Source organism: Empidonax traillii, unplaced genomic scaffold (assembly GCF_003031625.1).
Source record: "Empidonax traillii isolate 1590-97213 ecotype Southwest subspecies unplaced genomic scaffold, ASM303162v1 scaffold741:size898883, whole genome shotgun sequence".
In the NCBI taxonomy this organism is placed as follows: Eukaryota; Metazoa; Chordata; class Aves; order Passeriformes; family Tyrannidae; genus Empidonax; species Empidonax traillii.
Genome location: NW_020955934.1, coordinates 47,176 through 72,833, shown reverse-complemented (window position 1 = coordinate 72,833; position 25,658 = coordinate 47,176). Strand labels below are relative to the sequence as shown.

General features: G+C 39.4%; 1 protein-coding gene across 1 annotated transcript in view; it reads left to right on the top strand.

Annotated features, from left to right (window-relative positions):
• POU6F2 (POU class 6 homeobox 2) overlaps positions 1 to 25,658 on the top strand; it is a 294,805-nt gene that overhangs the window by 262,582 nt on the left and 6,565 nt on the right. Inside the window, exons 7-9 of the mRNA XM_027900608.1 lie at positions 6,309 to 6,515; positions 17,947 to 18,115; positions 25,614 to 25,658. The exon at positions 25,614 to 25,658 is cut by the window's right edge and continues 124 nt beyond it. Of these exons, the coding sequence (XP_027756409.1) occupies positions 6,309 to 6,515; positions 17,947 to 18,115; positions 25,614 to 25,658 (421 nt within the window). The remainder of the gene's footprint in view (positions 1 to 6,308; positions 6,516 to 17,946; positions 18,116 to 25,613) is intronic.

Genomic DNA, 25,658 nt, shown 5'->3' with positions numbered 1-25,658 from the left:
TTATGCCAAATTTTACATACAGTCGAAAGGAGCAATCAAGGGAAAGAACCAGATTTAGTAAGGTACCAGGAATACTCCTGCTCACCCAGATGCAGACGTTGGCAGTAGTGTGCCACATCCCTTTTAAAAAGAGCAATATTAAAACTTTTTTAACTTTTATCGATTTTAGAAGTAGGTGTGTAGTTTTGTAGGAATGAATATTTACCAAAATATTTTCATTGTAATTAATTCTAGAAATTCATGCTGTTGGCCCAGTTGCTTTGTATTCAATTCCTGAGAAAATAAATACCACTACTTTTTGTTGTCAAGAGGATTTACAAAAAAAAACGAAAATCACACATACAAAAGTGTGCTTGCTTGTATATACCCTACAAGGATCTGCACAGTAATCAGGAAAGCTGTTTGTGGTTTGGGAGACAAGCAGTAAAATGCTAAAAACTATAATTAGTGACTTCTTTCTGTGATCATCAAACATTATCAGAAATTATGGCTATTTTGTCATAACAAATATGATAATATTGGCTGTTTTGTCACAACATATCATGGATCTGTTGTCATAAAAAAATATTGCTAAAATATTTTATACTAAACAGCCATCAAATAATTTTACATAAGGAATACTTTCATAAGAATCTCGCTAGCTGATTTTCAGAAATGCTTGGGACCAGTAAATCTAATTAAACCAGCAGTTGCTTAACTCAACTCAACTCAGAGAACTATGACCTCTAAGGGTCCTTATGCCTGACTTAATTCTTGTTTTTAAAGGGAAGCTAAATCTGATAAGGAGATTGTTTAGAAAGAACAGCTCAGCAGACAACCAACATAATTTTTAATCTTCAATTTGATAATTATATATCTTTAGATTTTTCGAATGAGAAAATGTTGTGTTATTCACAATGTTTGATAAAAAATGCATTCTTTTTTATGACTGTACACATGCACCTGCTACCAGAACATAAGAGCATCTGCTTGAGGAAAATTTCACCACATAATTCCTACAGTCATGACAAATAAATTCCTTTATAGTTTGATGTTAGCATACAAACATTATTCCCTAAAAAAATAAAGCACTGAGAAAGTCAGGCAGAATGTTGGACCTAAAGTTCCACTCTGATACTTACAAACAATAAACCACCCGATATGTTTTATGATATATGAGCAATACTTAACCTTGGAAACTAAACTTCCTTGCATGGAATGGTGACTCAGGAGTACAGTTTCATAGGTACCTATTTCTAGCGTCACTATTCAATGCCTTGTTCTCATAACAGCATCTTGGTTTGTCTTCTTTCTGAGTTCTCATCAGGAAATACAATGCAACAAAGGAATCTGCACGATTTGCATGAATTGATGCAACTTCTAATTTGAAAGACACAGGCAGCCTTGGTCTTATCCTGTGTGAGCTGAAGAATCATGTTGTCATTACTCGAAAGAATGAGATGGAATAGCATTATTTTCAGAAGAAGTCTGCAAATTGTATTGCTTGTATTCATGATTCTATTTTTTCAGTATGTAGATTTGCAGCGTATTGCATATATGCAGTATAGCTTATAAATATAGTTTGATTCTTGATATAAATATAATAAATCATATATTTTGAAATGTATATATCTATGTGTTTATAATTTATATAGGTAGTGTATAAATTTACAAATATGTGGGTGATTAAGAAAGGGGCAGGTGCAGAGAAGCTGAAGAATTTTGTGCAGATTCTCATTTTTCTACCTTTTCCTCAGTCATTTTCTTCTTAGATTATCTCCTTAAAGTAACTCATACTGATACCATACAAGAAGGAACATATGTCTCAATAGAAGCAGCTTCTGATAGTTTGCAAAACTGAAGAAAGTTATAGAATCATAGAATGGTTTGGGCTAGAAAGGACCTTCAAGGTCATCTATTCCAATGTCCCTGCCGTGGACAGGGACACCTTCTACTAGACCAAAGCCCCAAAACTGAATAATTAACCTTCAGTATTTAACGGGTTGTAAGATTGATCAAATTGGAGAGATGTTCATTTTGTTGATACTACTGAAAAAAACTTTTCCTTTTTATAATCGAAGCCCTGGCTGACGATAGAAACAAACCAGTGTAGTTGGTCTTTGATTTTACTTACCCTTTTCAGAGCAGAAATAAAGGCAGTTGGTGAACTATCCATTTGGCTACAGTTTGTAATAATCCTTAGGTTGTGACAGGAAACCGCTGAAGCAAGGCATCATCCCTGTTTCTGATGATAGAAGAGGGAGAAGAACTTAATAAAAAACAGTTGTATGCTTCATTTTTGAGTATCATAATAACTTCACTGAGTGTCAAAACACAACTGGTTTATTAGGAGCCCCAAGAAAAGACTCATTACTGGGAAATCAGCAATTAGTCCCTCATACAGTTATGCAAAATCTGGTTTTGTATCTGCAGTGTAAATGGTGCAATTAGAGGTTTATCCCAAGAAGTTATGAGCAGTCACTCAGCTGCTGCCTGCAGTTTCAGCCTGTATATTACAGCAAAGTAAACCCCAAAGGCAATTAAATATAAAGAAAGAATAATAATTGATATAATTTTATTATTATATATATACTATAAGGAATTGTGAAAGTCGCATGCATAGTGTAAAAAAAAAAAAACCACAAAAGTTTTTAAATTCTGTTTTTGTAGATGAGGACTTCTAGGGGGGTGGGACTTTTTTCCTCAGGAACATCTTTGACAAGTGGAGTTGTTTATGAATTTGAGGTCAAACACTGACAGAGTAAGAAGCCAGTTCTGCTGTGTCTCAGACAGGTTATAGATGTCTTATCCATGGGAGTGTTCAAGACCAGGTTGGATCGGGCTTTATGCAATGTAGTCTAGTGGAAGATGTCACTGCCCATGTCAGGGGAGTTGAACTAGATGGTCTTCAAGAGGCCCCTTCCAACTCAAACCTTTCTGTGATTGTGTGATTCTGTAAGTATCTTGTGAGATGGGTCCCTGTCACATGCTATTCCTGAATTGTCCTTAAATATAATCTGAAATAGCAGCATTTCCTAGAAAGGAGCAATGCCTCCCAACTAGGGAAATCACTGGCAATTAAACAGTCTGTACTGTGGCACACCAGTGCCTCAAGCCTGTGTCATGGCCTTGTTTTATTTCTTGACGAGATTTAAATGTATCAAACCCATAAATTGTCTTCAACTTTCACAATAATTTAAGAGGACAGATTAGCAGGGCCCAGGGTGAAATTTCATACCAGAATTAAAAGGAAGGAGGATCTGGCTCAGCGTGAGGAAAGTCACACAAGGTTTGGGGAAGGGATCCAGTTGCAGTACTCCTCACATGTGAACTAATGAGCTATTAGGATATTTAGGAGAGGGTATTTGGACAAGGGGGAACTTGAAAGGGGAAACCTGAATCTGATTTTAGCCACATGAAAGCTGCACGCAATAAAGAGTAACCAGAAAGATTGTACTTAATTTTGGTATAAAATGGAATAAAACCTTCTGAAATCTCAGGAAGTTTCAGAAAGTGAAAGGGCTGTTTCTCGTTTGGATTTACCCTTGGTTTCTACAGTAACACCCCTGAGGGCACTTGTTCGTTTGTCCTTCTGGAACATTTCTCCCATCTGTGTTTTCCCTGCTCCGTTTCTGGCCGGGTGCATGTACAGCATGCCACGTACACTGTGGTGTGTGACACACATTAATACGTATAGATAGCCTTCTGCTTCTGACCTTACAAACTGTCCACTTCAGCACTGTCATTCTGTGAAACGGCCAACTGCACTCCAAGAAATGCATTTTAAATGTGAATGCAAACATTTCCATTACTGATAACACCAGCGCAGCATTTTTTTGCTTTGCTGGGATTAGGACCTTGATAGTTAAAGTTGCATTGGAGTAATGACACTCCAAGGTTGTGGCCTTTGCAGACATGGCAAAGGAAGAGGAGGCCTTTGCTATGTCTCTGCTGATAAAATTAAGAAGGTTATTCCTTGTGTTTGGTGAGATTATATTAAAAGTCGAAGAATATATTTGTGGGCCATAAATACGTTCGGTCACAGAAACTGGGAGAAATTTACGTGTTGCGAAACATCGCAATCATATATTTCATTCATGCTGAATTTTAGAAATTAGATTTTAGAAAACAATCTGAAACCTGATAATGATGTAAATAAGTGCCTCTATCCTCAGTAAACAGCCATCTTCTCACATGAACAGCTGCTGTTCAGATAGGGACACCTTAAAAAATAAAATTTAAGTACTATGGTCTGCAAAGAGAAACGCACAGGAAATTCCAGCTTAGAAGGCTAATTCTGAATATGCTGCACCGTGCTTCACTTTCATGCTCTGTAAAATGGGGATAATAATCTTTATTGATCTGCCTACCTTTTAGCTGCGCATTAAGAAGAACTTAAATGGTATCTTTACAGTCTTTTTGAGCAGTCTGATATATGCAGCTCTCACAATACAGCTTAGTAGATGGGCTTGCCATTTTATCAGGTTCTCCCACAGGAGAGCTGTCCTGCTTTTCTTTATGGTTCTCTCATCTTCCCATGCTAACTTCTAACTGGGCAATTGTGGTAAACTGATGATGACTTCAGCACCCAGCACTTGTTACCTGACCTGCCATAGCTAACCAAGTGCACTCTTTTTGCTCCAGGAGTTGGTTTAACTGTACTTCATGGTTGAGCCTACCTAGAGACACCACTGGGGTGTGACTGCTGAAGGAGAAGCCACTCAGTAGGACCCTGTCACTTGAGCAAGTCATGTCTTAGCCCAACAATGGAAGAGGGTGGTCCTCTGATGAGACCCGCCTGCCCCTCCAGCTATGCCCGAGTTGCTTGGATATCATTGCATTGAGCATGGATTTTCTGGGGTTGTTGTATCTCACCTTTGGTGACTTCAATAAGCAGAGGTCCTCAGAGATCTCTGGTACTCTTCACCACACAGTTCACACCTGTGTCCATTTTATATCTTTAGCAAGAGATTCAGAGCTGTTTCTCTAGTTTTGCACTTACACAAAGTAACTTAGCGGTCTGTCCTCAAAGCTAACTGATCTTTTCACTGAACAGTTATTTTACAGCTAATTTTGCACTTTCTCAGCACCAGGTGGCTCTATACTAGTCAATGTATGTGGCAAGGGATACAGGGCAACCGGGATCATTCCAGTGGGGGTCAAAATGTGGTTGATACTGAGGATAAAGAGAAGGAAGCAAGGTTTCTGGAGAGGGAAGACTGTAAGCTTTACAACAGGGTAGACGTTTTCTGACTGCCTATGATAGAGAGAGAGGAGATACGGTGAAGGAAATAGAGATCTGGTTTTCTTTTTTTCTTTCTTTTCCTTTTTTTTTTTTTTTTTTTTTTTTTTTTTTTTTTTTTTTTTTTTTTTTTTTTTTTTTTTTTTTTTTTTTTTTACTTTACCTGTTGCAATAATCCTATGACTCCAGATTCATATGTTGCTGTTTGAAAATAAAGAAAAAGTTTGGGTTTAGTCCCAAGTTTTATCAGAAGTTTGTTTCAGATGTTCTAATACTTGTAAAAAAATCTTCCAACAGCATACCTTTTTTACAGCCTAGCGGCTTATTGACTGACAAGCTTTCTTACAACATCTGTTTGACATCTCATCCTAATATTAGTTTTACAGTCACATTCACATTTTAGGAAATCACTGTATTCTCAAGTCTGAGATGTCACAAATGTCTCTTTCTGCAAGTACTTGCCCCAGAAATGTTAGCTAATATATTTTATCTAACATCAGCCCTCCTGTTGTGTTGTACTTCATAGTTGTCATCCAAAACTGCCTGCATTTTTATGAATGTATCTTAATAAGGCATGTCCTGAATGGTACCAGTATCCCTTTGTTTCTTCCTGAGATCACATGGGAGTAATGGGTGGTCATCTAGAGTACTAGGTATCAGCAAATCAAGGAAAATTACACAAGCATTACACAGTTAGTACCACTGTGCGTATGAGTTGTAGAAAGAAGGATAAAAAGACTGATATCTGTGCCTATTTCACTCTGTATCAAAATGTGAGGTGGGAACAAACCATGATGCAGGGCCTCAAGCTTGGCCCAGCATTTGATTCATATGTTCTCAGCCACGGCAGATTGTTTCAGGTGACAGTGGACGGTGGCAAAACATACAAGTGATATAAGACTTGACAAATGAGTTTGAAAGTCGTCATCGCCCCAGTAAAGGAATGGTTGTTTCCCACCCTCAGCCTGTCTCACCTGTCTCTCTGTGTTTATTTCACCTAAGTTTGACTTAACATGCATAATATAACTAATCACGTGCGGCAAGTGTATGTGGCAAGTGTGCATTTTCCCTGTGTTGTTTTTTCCAGATTATTGGAACAATCCCACTGATGCCTAATCCAGTCCCCTCCAGCCAGGCGGCAAGTGGAGCTCAGGGACTTCAGGTGCAGCCGATAACTCCACAGTTACTGACCAATGCCCAGGGTCAAATCATCGCTACTGTCATCGGCAACCAGATACTCCCAGTGATCAATACCCAGGGAATAACACTATCGCCGCTCAAACCAGGCCAGCAGGTAAAGTGTCTGTAGCCTGAATGATTATCAAAACAGGCACACAGAAATCTTCTACTTGTCAAGGACACTCTCGTGGCCTCTCTAAAAACGCCTGCTTCTCTATCATTTTTAATAACAACGGTTAATTTCTAGTGTATTACTGCGTACTATATATGTAGTGATTAATAATGTCATATTACATGATTTACTTACACATTCAAGGATTATCCAGTTATTCTTTTTCTTTTCTTTTCAAGGTCAATATAGGGCCAACTGAGATATCTTCTGCAGTGTAATAGGATTATGAGGCAGGGGAGACCCACCTGGCCTATGAAGTTCAGTACCATCGTTAGTGGTCACCCAGTAGGCTGGGGCTTGAAACGATCTGGAACACCAAGGAAAGAAAGGAAAAAAAAGAAAATCTTGTTAGGCCTCCTCACTGAAAAATCAGATATGGTTGTATATATTTGCATAGACAGAAAGTATTTTAAGGAAATTATTACTCAGTGTAAGGCAGTAGGTAGTTCACAGAGTTAAGGATGGCTCCAGTGACCACACTGACCCAAAAGATTTCTGTTGTTCTTTTTAGAGTATTCTAGAGTCAAGTTCATTAGTTCTGCCTACATCTGTAGAGCAAGGAATTGTAGTCCCATATTTTTTCTCTGAAAGAGACAAAATTGAGGATGAAAAATCCATCAAATATGATTACCGAAGAGGTACTTATAAACGTGTCCGTCACTTAAATGTTCATCTTAGCATCTCTATTGCTGGTAGTACTTTATTGCCAGTCCTGCCTACACCTCTAAGCACAGGTAACAGCTTCTTGTATGCTGTTGAAAATCCCAGGGCACCCCAAACTCCAAACCAATCATTTTATCTTTTATTTATTTATTTATTTATTTTTCAAATTTAGAAGTAGAGAACCAATGGATCTGTAAGGTGACTTTTTTGTTTGTTTTGAAAATGTTCCGCATCCAAATGGTTACATGCTTTTTTTTTCCCATCTTATCCCCCGTGGCATCTGGCAGAGGCACTTTCCAAAGCACTTGTCATTTATCTAACTCTATTTTCTTTAATGGCAGCATACTTACACTACTGACTAGCGCTTTTGCAATCGTTGCATGTGTGCAGTTTCAAACAAAGTAGGATGGATGGGAGGGCAGGCTTTGGGTTCTCCACACAGGAAAGCTTGACAATGGAATAAGAAACTCAGTAGTTTACATTTGGTTTCCTGGGGGGTATGTGAGGCGGGGTATTTCTTTCTGAGTCAGTCCCCTCAAGACATTAGATCTTTCCCTCCTTTACGAGGGAAGCTCTCAAAAATCATAGCAATCCCGAGACCCCATTTGAAACACATACAATTTAGAAGTAAAGAGGAGGATAGAAGACCTGTCTTGTTCCCTAAGACAGGTAGAAAACATTGGTTTTGCCAATGCCAGTCTCACAGGGTTCCCCCTCTGCCTTGTTACACAGAGTCCTGAGGTCCCGGGGATTGCAGGAAGGGCCACTAAATAACGTGGTCTCCTCACCTTGGATCAGGTTCTCTTGGAGCTTGATCAAGATGGTATTATTGATTGGGGAGGGGGAAAAAGGAAAAAAAAAAAGAAAAAAAAAGTAGTGCAAACACTATATGAAAAAATAGCACGTTATTATTTGTTTAGGAACCACAGAATGCACGTATTTGTGCTCCCTCTACTGGCTCTTCTGGTTTTACAGAAGGAAGTCAGAGGAAATTTTGCCCTGAGTTTCGGTGGGAGCAGAAAAGAGGTACGAGACCTAGATTTCCCTTAGGAATAATGCTGATGAACAGTGAAAAGCAATTGAGCTACTGCTATCAAAGCTGTCGTATCATTTGAAAAGGGAATAGATTTACACAAAGTTTACGGAGACGCTGAATTTATTTTATTGCCTGGGTAAAGATTTAGCCTAACTGCAGTGTTTGGCTAATGATAGCGTATTTAGACATACAGTTTAAAATCTCATTTTCAGAAGAACTGAGTGAGTGCTTAAACCCAGAGGGCTCAGCAGGAATTCAAAATATTTTTGAAAATGGTGTCACATGGCATTTGGTGTCTTGTAACTCGATGGAAGAAGCTTCAGAATGGGGAAAGAGTACAACACAAGTTTGAGGGAAGTTTTTAGAATGTCATGCAGAAACAAATGCAGGAAATAAATAATGTAGTAAAAATGTTCCAGTTACAGATGATCCTAGTTTAACTTCCAGCTTGTCACTTCCTTGGAAACTAAGTACTGCAAGAGAAAAAGAGGAGATTGCAAGCAATGATAGTAAGATGCTGCTTGTTAGCTGAGTCACAGTAATTGAACCTTTGTAAACTGCTCCAGTTGCTAAGTAATGCGAGCTAGTGCTTACTTTTTGTCTGATGACTGAAGACTTAAATGTCTCAGATATTGGCTTTAGTCAGCTTTACTTAGGTAGACTACATGCGTTATTTATTCATACAACTTTTTCAAACCTGACAGACTAAAACCTCAATGTCTCCTCATGGAAATGAGTTCATAGATTACTTACATGTAGCATAAAGTGGTGCTTCTTTTTCTGTGCTATAAATAGGTTGCTTTTTAATGTACACAAGCAAGTCTGTTGTAGTCTCATTCCTCTTTAAGTATAAATAGAGGGGTTTGATTTATGTTCTTTAAACTACTTACAGTAGGGATTGTTCCTCTTCGAATTACACTGAGTAGGTAAATCTTCAGATTTCTTACTATTTTCCAAGTTTTTGCTAATCTGAGAAGCAGTGTCTGTGCACACACCAAGAACTCTCCTAGAAATTGCAGTGGCTTTCTAAAGCAGGCAGCTGTTTGCACTCCTGTTTTAGTCTGTATCCTTTTAATCTCTGTTCATAAACCAGTTTTTCTTTGCCTTTAATACTTTTTACTGCCCATCTACCAAACATTTCAATTTCCACGTTGATTTCTTCAGGATTTTTTGATCAGAACTGCATACCATGGTCACAGCAAGGACTCATCACTGCTCTACATAATAACATTATAGTATTTTCAGCATATTCAATGCACTCTAACATCCTGCTTTTTTTCTCTCTCTGTTCACTGAGCAGTTTTTTCCAATAAGCAGATGTATCCACCATAATACACATTTGCTTCCCCGATAGTTATCATGTGTGTCACTAAAATGGTTCCTTTCGATGTGAATCACTTTGCAATGATCTACTCTGTGTTTCAAGTGTTATAATGCTCCCCTGGCATGTTGTAAACAGGATCTGTAAGTTATTCATGGTATTCTGTACTAACTGAAGAGATTCATGTATTCTTCCTGCTGATTCAACTTCACCATATTTTCTTGCTTGTTGCTAAAACCATTTAAAAATTAGGTGTGAATCCTTTGTTCTTTACTTGCACCCTCCTTTCTTGAAAAGGGACGATTTATTCCCTAATTTTATGTTTCTTGCTTTATAATAATAGAAGAGTACCTTTTAACCTTAACTTCTGCACTTCCTCTGTGCCTCTGAAGAGGGATTTGTCAAAATGAAGGTTGTATGGCTAAATGCCCATTGTTTTCAAGAACAGATGAGCTCGTTGTAACAACTTGTTAGCATTGCCACTGACTATCAGATTTGAAAACTTTGATTCAAGGTATTCTTTCATAACTGTAACAACACAATGTTAACGCAGCAGAGCTGACAGAAGAACCTGAAATTGCAGTTCTGCAAAATTTAGGAAAGGATGCACCTTGCTGGACTTAAAGTAGTTATGTATCTGGTGTAAGCTAGTTAACTGGATTTCCTGGGTTGGCATAGACAAGGAGACATATGCATGTCCACTGGGCAACTCAAGCTGTCAAAATAGAATAATTTCAGATATGTTGACTCTCTTATAGATATGGTAAGGTATCTATTGTCTCCACTGACATGAGACGGGGCTAGGATAGCTATTTTAGGATCATCAGTTAACTCTTAGGTGAGTGAAATTAGGTAAGAAGAATCCAGCTGCCATTGATTACTGGGGTTCAAAACACATCCAAACAAATTCCCTAAACAGCTTTCCTACTAGTCTGTGTTTTCATAACTACTTGCTTGCCCATACAGAAGCACCTTCTACACATTCTGTTGTTCTGCAGTGTACCTCATAAAGCAGGTTCCCTTCTCACTGTTGCCTGGCTCTTTCCTTCTACATACTAACCTCATTAAATCAGGTCTGCAGTCCCAGTTGTCCTCAGTCTTGTTTCATCTACACTGCCTGCCAGAACTTTTCATATTTCATTGTGTCTTACAGCACAACCAGCTTTGGGCTTCTGCCAGCTGTGACACAGTGAAACAACTTTGAGGCAGCATTTTCTTACACAGTCAGTTCCCCATCCTTGTTGTCATTGGCTATCATGCTCCAGATCAACAGTTGAAAAGACACAGCTACCTCTTAGATGGGCCTGTGGTGATTCTTGTGCATCTGCTCTCGTGCTAGACATTCTCTTTCTGCAGTCTCAATCTGCCACATAAACCCTACCATCTCGTTAACACAAGGCCATGCAATGCCTTGCAATCCTCTCCCATTAAAATCCAGCCAGCTCTCAGTCATTTTCTCTCTGCAGTGCTCTCAGAGCTTCGATGCTGCCTTGTTTTATGAGAAATGCACTCTTCTTCCTTTGTGTTTCAATACAGTCACTAAAGTGTGCTTTCTCAATCCAACTTTGGTTTTGTTTTGGTTTTTATATGACTTTCAGTGATGAGAGTGACAATTTTTCTTGCTCCTTTCTCTTTTCCTTTACCATCGTCATTACATAATTCTATTTCATCCATGGATAAATTAGTAGCTGGGCTTGCCATTTTAGATTTTTGAAAGTCAAGATTACTCAACTATTTACTAGCACAAAGGACTGCATCAGATTTTCCATGCCATAGCATGACACTTGAACTGTAACTTACATCTCTTCCTGACCGGTTTTCTTGGTGGCATCAGCACTTGTCAGAGAAGGAAATCTCAAAAAAGTCAATAACTGCATGAAACCAAGGGGAATAGGAAGATACCACTATACTACCTGTCATACTAAGCAACTGAGGCACAGAAGAGCAAAGCACTGCTCACTACAGGAATAGTAGGGTTACCTTTTGCCGCAGCCCGTTAAGGAGGAGACGGACGCCACTGTCGTTGGAGTGCTCAGCTGGGATTTTTATTAAGCGCTCTGCCAAAAACTCAGGGTAGAATAGCAGGGCTGCAACAATAAGGGACGTCACCAGCTAGAGAGCCAAGATGGCATCCCCAGGTGAGGGACGAACGGGGGTTTATATAGGGTCGGAGGGAGAAGGGGCTAGAACATGGGCGGAGCTTAAGGATTGGCACGGGGTACAACCACTAGGGAACCGTACAGATAACGCGCCAATACTAACAACCAATAGAGTAACAAATCCCCTCAGCTAGGTTCCACCTCCGCTGCAGCTGTAACTGTCCAATCCTAGCTGAGGGGTTTTAACCAATAGGAAAACTGGATTTTATGAGGGGAATGAAAACCGGGAACAAAACCTATTTTAATATAATAAAATCATAACTTCTATAGCAACCATTAAACAAGTTTAACATTATTAAACTATCCACCACTGTTTAGGCTCTTAGAGTCCATAGCCATTGTGATGAATAAAAAGTCCTTTTGAAAGTCCTTTCAGTATTTGTCATATAATTCCTTCCATCGGTGGAAGTCCTCTCTTCTTTGATCCTCCTCAACCTTTGAATTTATGCACTTGCACATTTAAGACCGTTAAGGTAATAGTAATATAATATTTTCATTATTAATTACCATTATTAATAATTATTTTATAATTCATTATGGATGTATTGGCACTAATATTGCTGTTATGATGCCATTATATCCTTCCTGAATTGGCTCAAAAAGATGACTGATGCACCTGATTTGCATATGAAATGGTACCTCCTGAAGAACTCTGGCTGTATCCTCAACCTCATTTAGCAAATCGAAAGACCTTCAGTGTTCTTTTGAAGCCAGTTGTGATTCCATAGGAAGGCTTTGAAAGAACTTCAGCAGATGCTGTCAGGGTCCTACCCCCAGTTGTGTCTACAGCACACCAGCCCTTCTTTGCTGTGGTCCTAATTTTGAGCTGTGTATGAGCACAGCCTGTCTGAACCTGAAGATTTTTTTTTTATTTCCAAATATACCTATTCTATTGGTCTAAGCAGTGTGGATAGACACCTTTTATACCATATGTACTACATTATATTATACTACCGTGAGAGAAAAGATGCTTATTAAGTATCAGATAGCTTTTGTATTCAGATTCCTATATTCACTTACTTGAATTTATTTGAGTAAGCAAAATTAGGGTGATGGGGTACAGGATTTGTGAAATATTCTGGCAGTGGCCTCAGCACACCACCACTCTTCCTCACCCTCAAATGTATGACATTTTAGGGAATGTTTTAGTAAGTATAAACAGGACTCCATTCACAGGAAAAATGGAAGCATAAAAACACTTAAACCACTGCTTTCTGAAAGGCATTATCATGGAATTTCCAAGTGTTTGGGAATGTCTTTTTATATAAAGATATTTATTTTTCAGCGCCTTCCATGGACTTTAATCTTTACAAGAGCTGATGTCCATATTTCCCAGGAAGAACTATCTGATATCAGAAAAAAATGAAAATAGTTATTTATATCATAAAGAGGATGTTTAAAATGTATTTCTTGCTCTTTGTGCCACTCCTCTTAGTTTAATCTCTTCTGCCCTTTTTGTTATACTTGTCTTTTTCACCTTTGTCTTCTCTAATCTGTTGTGTTTCCTCATCTCTCAGATTTCCTTTTCACTGAATCATAGAAAAATAGGACTGGAAAGGACCTGAAGAGGTCATCTAGTCCCTCTGCTCCCCCTAGGCAGGATCAACTGTCCCTATATCATTCTTGACAGATGTTTGTCTAACCTGTTCTTAAAAATCTTCGTTGAGGAGGTTCTCTGGCATCCCTAGGCAACCTAGGCCCCTCTCCTCAGCATTCAAAATGTCTCCCTGATGCAAAACGTTTTCTCCATTTCCCCTTAGTTTCTTTCTCTTTCCTTATCTTATGTAAAATACCTCCTTACTCTATCAGTAATACGCAGTTTTCTGCATGCAGGGAACAATATCCCTGATCTTTTAAGACCTTTAATACAGAACTTCAGCCAACCATCCCAGGCACAGGAACATCCTACATACATGATTTAAAAACCAAATTCAGTCTTGAAGACCTAATTCATTTCTTGTCTCTGTAATTATCAGTCAATACTACCTTCTCTGTTGACAGCAGCAGGTAAAGCTGAGGTCAAAGAAATAAGAATCAGGCCCTTTGAAGTTTTCAGTTTATTCCTATAAAGTATTATGATGCACTTTACTCTTCTCATATTCACCTCATTCCTCAAGCTGTATTGTGCATGCACGCATTCCTGCCAGATACTGATCAGTGTTGCATACAGTCATCATTCTGGCATGTCTACTCTATGCACCTACACAGAATGGCACTTACAGCAACTGCTTCTGTAATTTCTGTGCCTCCTTCTGTCTTTGGATGGAAAATACAAAACAGTCATAAATATAATTCATATCATATGTACGTGTCCAAAATTGGGAAAAGTCAGCTATTGCAAGTTCAAATTGATTCTGTCATCTGGAATCTAATTCATAATCTAATCGTTGTCTCTCCTTAAGGCTATTTCTGGAGTGGAAATTATAGTGGATGAAAAGAGAGAGAGTATTTTAATGCAATTTCATGACATAGATAACTATCATTGTTCTTTAAGCGGGACATTTACAGCTTAACCATCATGTCTGTAAATCAGAGGGGGTGCTGGAAATTATGTAGGGAGTTAGAAATGGAATCCTCCCTCAGTCTCTGGTCAAGCCTTAAGGTGACTCCTCAGCCTCTTCAACCCAATTGCTTGCTTCTCCCTCACAAGCAGTGAGTCATAAACCAACAATCTGTAAATATCCCTTATATATTGCTCTTGCACCTAAGGTTACTGTGTAGGAATACTGGCCATGTTCCTTTTTGCCCAGCTATATTTTGAGAATTTCTAGATTTGCTTAAAAATTTCTGGACTTTCAACAAGAAAACTGCCACGCTTCTGGGTATCCCAGTTAATTCAAAAATATGTTTGCAAATGCAAATTCCTTGTGTGAATTCCTTGCATGCATAACTGGAGAATGCAGAATGCCCTCTCGTTCTGGAGCTTCCTGGAAACTTCAAATTTATTGCGCACATGCTCAGCAGTTCAAGTGTTCAGGGACTTTATGTGTGGCACGGCTGGAAAATGCTGGATTTGCCATCTGCCTGAGTAATACTGATGGGAAATTATTTAGAGTAATAAAAAAATTACGGGAGGAAGGTCAAGGTTCAAGAGATTATCCAGTCCACTCTGTTGTTCTCAGGTGGAGCTACTACTTTCAGCTAATTTGCTCCTAAGTGTTCTCATAGAAATCCACAGATTCCACCAGCAATCTCTGCCAGTGCTTCACTGCCACGTTGGACAGCTTTTCCCAGAAACTAATTTGAACTTTCCAGGTTACTATGTCTCATTCTCTCCAGTATAAAGTGTAAGACAGAATAATTACCTTCTCTTTTCATTAGCGCTGCCTGTATTCGAAGCAGGCATCATATTCCACTCGGCCTTCCCTTCTTTAGATTTACCATGACCAGTTCATGCCAGGTGTCTTCATAAGCCTCAGGAAACTCCCAGGCATTCAGCCACTCTAATTATTCTCCTCTGGCTGGTGTAGATTTTTCTGAAGCCTGGCACCTAGCTGTGGACATGGCACTCCCCTCTGCAGAGGTCTCTCCAGTGCTTAGTAGAAAAGATGCACTTCACGTGCACTGCAAACACCACTCCCACTCCCTCACCTTGGTGTGGGAACTGCCTTGACTTCACTTTTGTAAGACCCCAAGGTTGCAGCTGGCACGTTCAAACTGACAGGGACATTTTGATTCCTAATCCTTGCACCCAGCCTGTCAAAATTCCCTCCCAGCATTGTTATCAGCATGTAAATTTACTGGTGATATTCTCTGCTCCATCACGGAGGTCATTAAGAAAATATTTAGTGCAGAATGAGGCCAGAAGCACCCTGCATGCACATTTCCGTTTCCACAGATATCTATCCTCTCCTAGTTTTTGTTTTCCAGCTACTTTTGCATTCATTCTGCAGCAATTTCACCTAAACTATGTTTCCTTAGGTTTTCAAGAATGTCACACGAGGGAGTGTCAAGACACTTGTAAAGTCAAACCACCTACTGCTTTTTCCCTGTCTGCAAGGCCAATTACCCTGTCTTAGAGGGAGATCAGATTGGTTTGACACAGTTTGTTCCTAACAATCCATGTTGTCCGTTGCTGCCTTGTTTTCTTGTGGGTGCTTACAAATTGTTTGATTATTTTTTTCAGTACTTTTCCGCGGCTGAAGTTTAGTTGACTGGACTATAATTTTGCAGATCTTTCTCTTTAAAGATAGCTGCTGCATTTGCTCCTCCATCCTCATAGATAAGTACTAACATCTTTAAGACTGTTCCACATAGTGTGAAAGCATCTAACTCATCTAAATACAGTACTTATCTTCCCTCGCCTAGGCTGAAATCTTCAGTGTTGCCAGAGATTCTCTCAGACAACAGACCCAGACCCCAAATGCGTGCTTGTTTCTGAAAGCTGCAGTCTGGATGTGATGTGGGTATAATGGATGGGCAGAGAGTCCATTTCTGCAGTGTTCAGAGGAGGCCAGCCCTCCTAGTGGGATGTTTCCCTAGGAGAAGATATTATAAAAGTAGATATTCTGGCTTGGGAATTGCCCGGTCCTTAGAGAAATTTTTTTAAGATGGCCAGTGCTTGCACGACTCTGAAATCTGAAAGCCTTTCAGTCAGCTTCTCAACTATTATCCCTTTGATAAAGAGCCAGTTATGTTTTTTAAAATGCGCTTGATCAAAAAAAAAAAAACCCTTGAGATAATAAAATGCTTTTGTTTATTGATCCCTAAGGAAGTCAGAATAGGCTAAAACTGGCCAGATAAATAATTGTCTTTATTATCAAAGGGTAAATCAAAGTTTCTTGCTTCATTTTCTGTTTCATCATTCCACGTGGAAGACAGAAAAAGAATTTTTCCATTCTTAAACAGACTGTAACAGGAATACTGCCATGAAAATAGTTCATACGTATTCCACAGAATGGGAACAGGTACCTTGATCTACAATTTGTTGTCTACTTAGCATCGGTCATTTCTGTGTCCTGGGAGCATAATACATATAATTTGACCGTTGCTAATGAATGTAGCTCTTTTTCTGAAGTCATTTGTTTAGTAAGATATCAAAAGAGAAAAACTCATACTCCTTAGCAATCAAGAAATAGATTTGAATTGCTGACTTCAAGCAAGACATTATCTTTTCCCCTTCTAGAAAATGCAGGTAACAGCTCTTGCTGAAAAGTGAAGCCTTTTAGGATATTTTTATGATATTTTTTTATCACTACCGTGGATCAACATAAAATAAAGGTATCATAAGTAGCGGTCACCAGAGTACATCAGATCTGTATTACTGTATTCTTATGCTCTGAAAGGGCTTTACTGGACTACCAGAATCCAATTCAGAACCATAAGGTCCATTGTGTACCTTCATTCTGTAGAGAGACTGCCCTTGGATTTTCTGGGAGTTTTATGTGAAAATCAGTACCAGAGAATGTTCCCAGTTTTCAATCCCACATGAAAGCATATTATAGGCAGAATGGATTCATGGTTCTTTCTTTTCTCCTAGTGAACAACCAAAGACTATACTCTTGTAAATTTGTAAGAAAAAATTTTAGACAATCAGATTCATGTATCACAGTGTATCATTTGCATTTACCATACCCACTAGACTTTTTAGGTGTGTCTTACTGGACACAGTCTTGATGTGAGTGGGGATCAGAAGTTTCCCTGTGAGTTTTAGTCAAGGATAATTCATCCATTGAGAAATAAGTTTTCATCCCTTTTGTTTGTTTGCTAGATCTGATGTCATGAAAGGAATTATTAGTTTCCATAGGAAAGGGATTTTGCCCGAGTTTATGTCCTCTTCCCCATTCCCACTCTTCTTGGCCCTGGTCCTGCAGTATGAAAGGACATCTCTGATTTATATGAGAATCTATGTAGGGAAGGAAAGTCTAACTTAATGAGGCAGAAAAAAGGTAAGCTCATATATTTAATAAATCAGAATGCTGAGGTGGAGGTCATAGTTCTCATCACCTATTTAAAAAAACTGTATTTAGCTTATAATTAGATTAAGTATCCAGCTAAACTGAGTAAAAATTGAAAGACAACATTCAAAACAGCTCCGACTGCTCCTGCTGTAACTCTGTCACCCAAACAAAGCCCATGGTGTTTGGTACTCCTGTATGATTTGTTCCCCAGAAGCAGATGGGTGAGATGGTGCGCTGAAGGTGTTCTATTCCTGTTTCACTTTCTAAATGCCTATTTTTACGTTTTAACATATAGCTCCATCAGCCCTCCCAGACGCAAGTGGGACAAGCAGCCTCACAATCCAATCTCCTGCATTTGGCTCACAGTCAAGCATCTATGTCTCAAAGCCCAGTGCGTCAGGCTTCCTCTTCTTCCTCCTCATCCTCCTCCTCTTCAGCTTTGAGTGTTGGCCAGTTAGTCAGCAGTAAGTATTGCTCCTTGGCTCTCCTTAATTCTCCCCTCCGTTTATCCTCCTCACTGCTGAGTTTCCTGATCTGCTTTCCCTCCTTTTGTTTTTTTAGTTGTGGATGGGGCTTAAGGTAAACACGCTTTGAGAAATTGTAATAGATGCTGAAAATGGTCATAGAAATGGTAGCAGCCATTAATTGACTCATGAAGGCAATTCTGATAACTGAAATGTAGTTTATATTTTTTTTGAAATTCGAATTTTTTGAATTAGTCAATATAATGAGTTACATTTCTCAGAATTTGGTGGGCAAACAGATCCTCCTCCTTTTGGTTAAGCTGCTTGTTTTTTTGCATAGTTGATCTAGCGAACTATTTTACAAAGCCTCGTGCCACACAAATCTAGAGTAGAGGCTTTTCTGGCCAGGAAAAGCTTGCACAGCTTAAACAAGGATGAAGTGGGACGTGTGGGGGAGAAGAAAGAAGCATGCTGCAGTGAAACTGAGTTTTAGTGTTAGCTGATCTGAACAGCCCTTCCTGCAGATCACAGAGATCGGGGTCTTTGCTATTAACTTACCAGCCCTAACTTTGGTCTTTACAAAACAAAAACAAAGCGTTGAGAGTATATATATGAAGCATTAACATCTGCAAAAATCCAAGTGATTTGGATGACCTTGTTCAGTGATGCTTCACATACATGCTTCAAGTAAACAAACACTATAGCTCATGCCATATTGTTAATGCAAAATATCTGATTGATCCAAGCTTATGAAGGGCTTGGAGAAACTGTCATACAAGAAAATATATGAAGAAAATCTTGGTTAGATTATTTCAGAGATTGTTTACATGGGGAAGTATCTAGTAGAGCTATAGTGGTAAAATTATGCTGATATGACTCCCAGTGTGAATACTTGAGTAAAATACCTGATGTGGAATAAGTTACTTCAATGGCTAGTCCAGAATAGCTCCTCTTGTGGACATTCTTGTTTAAAATAAAAGCAACATGGAAAAAACCCTTTTAAGTTTGCAGAATAAGCCCATCAAAATTTAGGAGATGCTAGAAAAAATAATTATTTGTTCAATTGTACACAATTCCTCTTGGAACATGTATTTTACTGTAACAAGATTTTGTTGTGATTAAAATCATGCAATCATGAATTTTTTTCTCATCCTACTTTCAGTGCATTCCCAACGCAATTGTCTTAGGGACGCATCAGAATTACCAATGCAGCAGGTGGGCTGTTGTCCCATGGTTTGTTCCTTACCTGATTCACTAAACTGTTCCCCAGTTAGCATAACATTTGAGGCAGGGAGTTGTAGAAGGGTGAAGGATGGTCTTGCCTCAGGCAGTAGTGGCCTAAGGAGCCGAAGCTTTCTTGTCTGCTATGTAATTCCAGTGCAATGGCAGGCAAATCACTTAAAAGAGATTTTTCACAAGTGCTCCCTCAATATCCAGCTTGAGACTCTGGACTTTAATTTACAGAAGAACCTGGTACTCACAGTTGCAATTTTAAGTGCACTTTCACTGTGGAACTGTATCAAGAACCATTTAAAGACAGTCTAAAACACCATTTCCTACTTGACCTAGACTGAGTACCCAAAAATGCTTTTTCCCTTAATATCTGTCCACTTCTCTGTGAATGAGAAGGGGAAGACCCTCATCTTGTAGAAATGCAATAAAATAAATTAAGATTTAAAAAGAAACCAGAAGAGCTCAAGAGGAGATATCTTTAGTGGAGGGCTTTAATAGGGGTCTGAGGCCACACACTGAACAAGTAAAAAAGCAGTACATCAATCAGTTCAACTGTAATGAAGGACAATTCATCCTGTGCACTGGACACGGTACATGAAAATAAACTGGTAGTCCAGGGCTCAAAATCTGTGCTACACTGTGTTGTGGGCTGCTGTTACTCCAGAATTTTGTAACTTCCGAGTGCTTATTTCTGCAGCTCCAAAGATGTTCCTTTCCCTTTGTTTTTTTTCTTGGATAAATTTCAAGGTTATTAGAAAAGGAAAATAGCAATGTAAATCAGTCATATGGTGAGATAATGCTTATGTTTGTAACTGGAAGGAGGAGACCTTCTGTGGATGGATGGATGGAAAAGCTGATAGTTCTGTTATCATCTTGTTGGTCCTGCTCTAAAAGGAGTAAGACACAGGCTGTGCTTATGGATTTGGCTGAGAGCAGAGGAGTATGGGGCACAGGAATATCTATATATCAAGGGTTGGATTTGGTGATCTTGGAGCTCTTTTCCAACCCAGTTGATTCTATGACTGTATGACTCTATTTGGGCACAAGTGGGAGATATACAAATGAATTTTCACTTGATCCTCTCAGGGTTCACTCCATTCACTGCTTGTCCTTTCCCAGTCCCATTACTTCCTTACACTGTTCTTCATGCAATCTTTGCTCCCTCTGCCTCCATTTCCCTCTAGCCTTCTCCCTGCAGTTCTTTCACCACAGTCCATCATTGCCCAGCTTTTCTTCCCTTTTCACTTCCTCTCCAGCTCTCATTCAGTTGCTGTCCCCAGACCATATCTGTGCCCTGTTACCAGTCTTGTTATTAGGTAGTTTCTGTCCTCTATCTTATTTTATCACTGGTGCTACTTCTTTTTACCTATTTTCTTTCCTCTACCACAGTGATTACTACTCTCTGCACAGGCAGGCCCTCTCTCCCTCCCCTCCACTCCAGACTCAAATCCCTGCTCCTTAGTAGACTTCAGATTTGGCTTATTCCTTCCATCATTTCTTTTTCTTTAGACTAAAGGTAATTTTTGCCCTCTCTGCATCCAAATCACACTGATGCCACTCCCACACTCCCTAGAAGCCATCACAGGAGTGTGGGAAATGATCACCAAGAAGAGCAGCAAGTCAGTCTCTCTGTCTTTACTATTGTCCGGTCACAAAGCAGGCCAGAGCCACAACCATAAGAGACTTTCCGTCCTCTCAGACTGAGGAAGGTGTTGCACTTGGACATTAACTCACTGGGATTCAGAGTCTTAAGAGCATTCCAAAGGAAGACGTTATTGACTGGGATCTCCTGAAAAAAAAACCCCATAATAGATAATTATACGTCAATAAAAATTTCTGGAGTTGTTTTGAATTTATGCTTCCAGCTTCATCCAGTCTCTAACCACTCAAGACCACCAGAAGGAGTAGCGTGAGAGGCAGATCAACTCACTTCTGCCGTTCACACAGCATTCTCACCCAGACAGAAGTAAAGCAGCCATCTCAAGGATCCATAATGTCTGTCCTTGAAAGCACGAAGCCAAGCACAAACTGGAGCTAACACTGCCTGCCTAAGCCTGCTTGAGCTGCCACAGTGATGGTGATGGTGTTCCAGGGCACAGAAGAGCTATCTACTGCCTTTTAGTAATGTGGAAAGAGCCTACAAGAAAGAGGAAAATATGATCAGTTCAGTAAGAAAAGATCTAACATGAAAAGTCAGACAGGATCCTTTCATAGGTTTTTTTTGTTGCTAATAAACCAGTGATACTTTCTGGACAAAGAGTATTAAATGCTCTTCATGAAATTGAAAATTGTTTCACGTGACTGAAAATCCATTTACATACAACTGTGACTGCACATGGGGAAACAAACAGACAGAAAGTCATCCCTGTTTTGCTTCTTTGTGGAATCTGCTCAGCTTCTGGACACAGATCCCTAAAGGGCAGGAGTATCTCTTAGTCAAGGCTGTGGCCCATTATTAAACTTTAAAGCCTTTTGAGCTCCACAGCTCCCAGCCGGGCTGCAGAGCTTTGTATACCAGGCCTGCGATTCAAAAGCAGTGTCTAAAAGTCCACTCAAAGTCCTTTAGTGTGATGAGGTGGGCAATGGGTCAGTGGTTCTGAAAGAAATTCATAGGCATGAGGGCAGCAAGAAACAACTTGTGGCCTTCTCTGATTGTTTTATCCCTCCTGAGGCAGGAATATCGTTGCTTCCTTCTCCTCATTCCTTCCAAAACTGCAGTCCAGACCTCCAGCAGAGATCCTAGAGCTGAGTACCTTGGCAGAGATTTTCCAGAAATTCCAGAAATTGTTGCCAAATATAGCAAAGTTCATGTAAAGCTAGGCACATTCAGCCAGCTTGTTTAGTTAATCGAAGTGCACAGAGCAACATAACTTCAGTAAATAATTATTTGGGGCAAGCTTTTGCAGTTAGTGTAAAGAGAGTAACTCTTTTACAAGAGGTTGCCTCATTTCAGAGAAAAGTACACAAGAAAGTATTAAGAACTGGTCTTTAATAACTCTAGTGTTCCATGTTCCTTGGTTTTATTCCTTTTGCTTTTCATTCTAGTAATATTTTCTTTATTATTTTGTATTTTTTCTTTAACATCTGTCTGAATTTTAAGAAGGTGCATTTCCTTACTTTTTGTTTTTAATTTCCCTTTCTCTTTTTAATTCCTGTCCCTGTTTTTCCCCTGGACTGTGGTCTTCTTTATAGCTTTTCCCTTTTATCTCATCATCACCCCTTCATCCCTAACCAGCAACAAGTGCTAGTTATTTTAAAGACAAAAAAAAAATATTTCTAAATAAAGGATGTTTAAAAAGAAGTTCTGCCTAAGCAAGATGAATCTATTCAAGGTTCCTCTCTACTCTTCCTGTTCCTTCTTTATGATTTCTTCATATTGTCTCATCCTGTCTCTGTTATCTTTTGTCTTCTTTGTTGTCTCTTCTTTCAACTCTACATCGTTATTCCTCCCTTTTTAAATTTCATTTTCCTATTTTGAAATGCATCCCTCTGCTCATTTCTTTAACTTTTCCACCATATGTTCTCTTTGTGGAAATCACTGGTTTCCCCTCGTTCTGAGACCTGTGTTTCCATGAAGTTGCTTTCTTCCTTCCAAATTCATTTTGCTGTCATCTGTTACTATAAAATTAAAATGCCTCCCATAAACAAATTATTCTTCTTTTTTTTCCCCTGAGCTCCAGTCCATTTTCCATTATCAGTGTTTTGTCCTGCCTTTCTTATCCAATTTACTTTCCATTGGACCTCCTCTGCCAGCTATTTCTCCTCCTGTCTGACTGGGGAAATCATCCCCCAGTAATCCCTCCCGTGGCAGAACCCAGTGCAACAGAAATTTGCTTTCTCCTTCAGGGTGCACTGATTTCTCTGTAGCAGCTCTTTCCCCTAACTATTAAAATCACAGCATATTTTCACTCACCAACAAACTCATGTGGGATTTTCAGAAGAATTCAAAATTGGGAGAAGTATTCCCTTCAGTAGAAAAAAAAAAGGGATTTCAATGCAGGAGAGGCTGTGGATTTTATTTCTTCAGCTCTCCTCATCTACCTTCGCCATCCACCAGGACAACTGGTGGAATTTTATCCGTCTTCCTTTTTGTTATGAGATATGTAAACACACCCCCTGAAATGGTCCCAGACAACTCTCTTACCTTTCTCCAGCACCCAAAAGTTTCATAGACACAAGAGCCCATTGTTTCCTCATGCAATAATGTAAACTTGGAGTCTTGAAATGCTGTTACTGTAGATTCCAGCCACTCCATAGAACGGGTATTCTCTATTTTCCTGTTGGTACTGGACTGCCTTCCCTGGAATATTCACTCAATTTAAGAAGCAACTGTTTATTTACTGTCTTCAATAAGCCACTCTTCCTAAAATAGCTCAGAATGTACTAAAACAAAGCACATTTTCTATTGGAATATATTTATGTACATGCATACATTAGGTTCACAGAGTCCAAGACTAAGTACTGATGGTGTTTTAATGGCAATAGAGTAAAACAGACCTATGCTGTTATATGATAATGTCAATAGAGTGGTCTTCATAGCACTATTTGTGTTTTATGGAGGTGATTACTTCATAAATCTGAGCGGCCACTGTCATAGCACTGACTACTTAAAGCAAATGGTATGCACCCTAGCCTTACACTGAATGAGTGCATGGGTGTACAGGTGAGCTCAAGCACAGCAGAGAGTACAGGAGAGATGATTCTGAGCGTGGAGCATTGTCAAAACTAGGTTTAGCCTATGGTCCCTGTTTACCTGTGGTCCCTGGTTGCATACAGAAGAATTTTCAAAATACTATTGCTGTGTGTGTTTCTTACACTCAAGAAATGTATAGGCTGAATTTGTATATCAGAAAACCCTATTCCCTCTGTCTATTATTAGACAAAAAGATTTTTGTTTGTAGGATGTTTCCATCACAAGGAAATTTTACAACAGGCTTATAAACCCCTGAAAATAAAACCTTTGTTACTGTAATGCTGATGAATCCTCCGCTATGTCTACACTAGCAGGAGCCACTCTTATATAGGGTTTAGATTAGTAATGTAGTCTAGCGCTGCCCTTGGACAACTGCTTGCATTTACAGAAATTGAGGGGTTATTGTGCTGCAAACTTTTCCCCTCGAAGTCTGAGGAATGAGGTGAAGAACAATAAAGATGTCTCACCGGGAGAACGGCTTCACTACATGCAGGATTGCACAGCACTTTGAAATCTTCCACCGTCCCAGTCCCATGCTGTCTCTGACTTGGTGAACACTTTCATTTAGTCAGGGATCAGTAGCTTGGGAGGGGGGAGAAAGTTCCATTCTCCAGCTGTTGTGTCATTTCCCTTGATAAGTCCTAAATTGACTGAGTTATCCAGCTCCAAAGGAGCTTTCCTGTGGTAGACATGCTTTATTATGTGCCCTTTCAGGGACAAAGGCTTCTGTGTCAGTAAACTGCTATAGAGAGGAAGGACAGATTTATTCTCACAGCATCATAAGTATTATCTTCTGAGGGGCTAATGTAAAAGTAAAAAACTGTGCAGCATTACCATCCAAATCCAGTGTTGCTGCTCCTTGATTATCAAGCTGATGGGAGGCAGAATGAAAAGCTTGAAGGGCTGCTTCTCAGAAGGGCATATTTTAAAAGATGATTTTTAAATCAAGTGGGTTTTAAAGGCAGCATTTTGATTTGATGGTTTGTTCATTTGCTTGGTTATTTTGGATGTTCAGCTGGCAGTTTGTGTTGGGTATTTTGGAAAAGGGAAGAAATGGTTGCGAAACTCCTTATTTATCGTTAATTTCATACAAGGCAGAAAGTCTTGATTTTCAAGTTAAAAATCCAAGCAGTTCATAACATATATTTAAGCCCTCCCCACAAACTGGAAATAAATATATTGACACCAGCCTTCTTTTTCTATGTGATAAGAAGGGAAAACAGGGAACATGACTCCTCAACCCAGGGAAGATTTTGCATGGTTTAACTGGCAGTGAAGAGCCCAGGCACCCCCTCACTCTGAGGTGGGCTGGCCATTTTCAGAAGTTCAGTTACAACACGTTCTTGAAAAACTTCCACCAGCACCTGCAAACGACGCAGCCTAGTTAGCATTTTAGCAATCTGAACGGGCTTCATAACACACCTGACAGGGCAAGTCTGTTTCTGCTTGGGGAAGAAGAGAAAGGGATGAGTATTAAAAAAATTGAACATCTTGACAATGAAAGCTGGTGTAAGCCTATCCTGCTGATACGTGATGCAAAGAACTGACATGATTAAAAAAATATCTCAACAGATCCTCAAACAGCCACTGGAGAGGTCGATGGGGTTAACCTGGAAG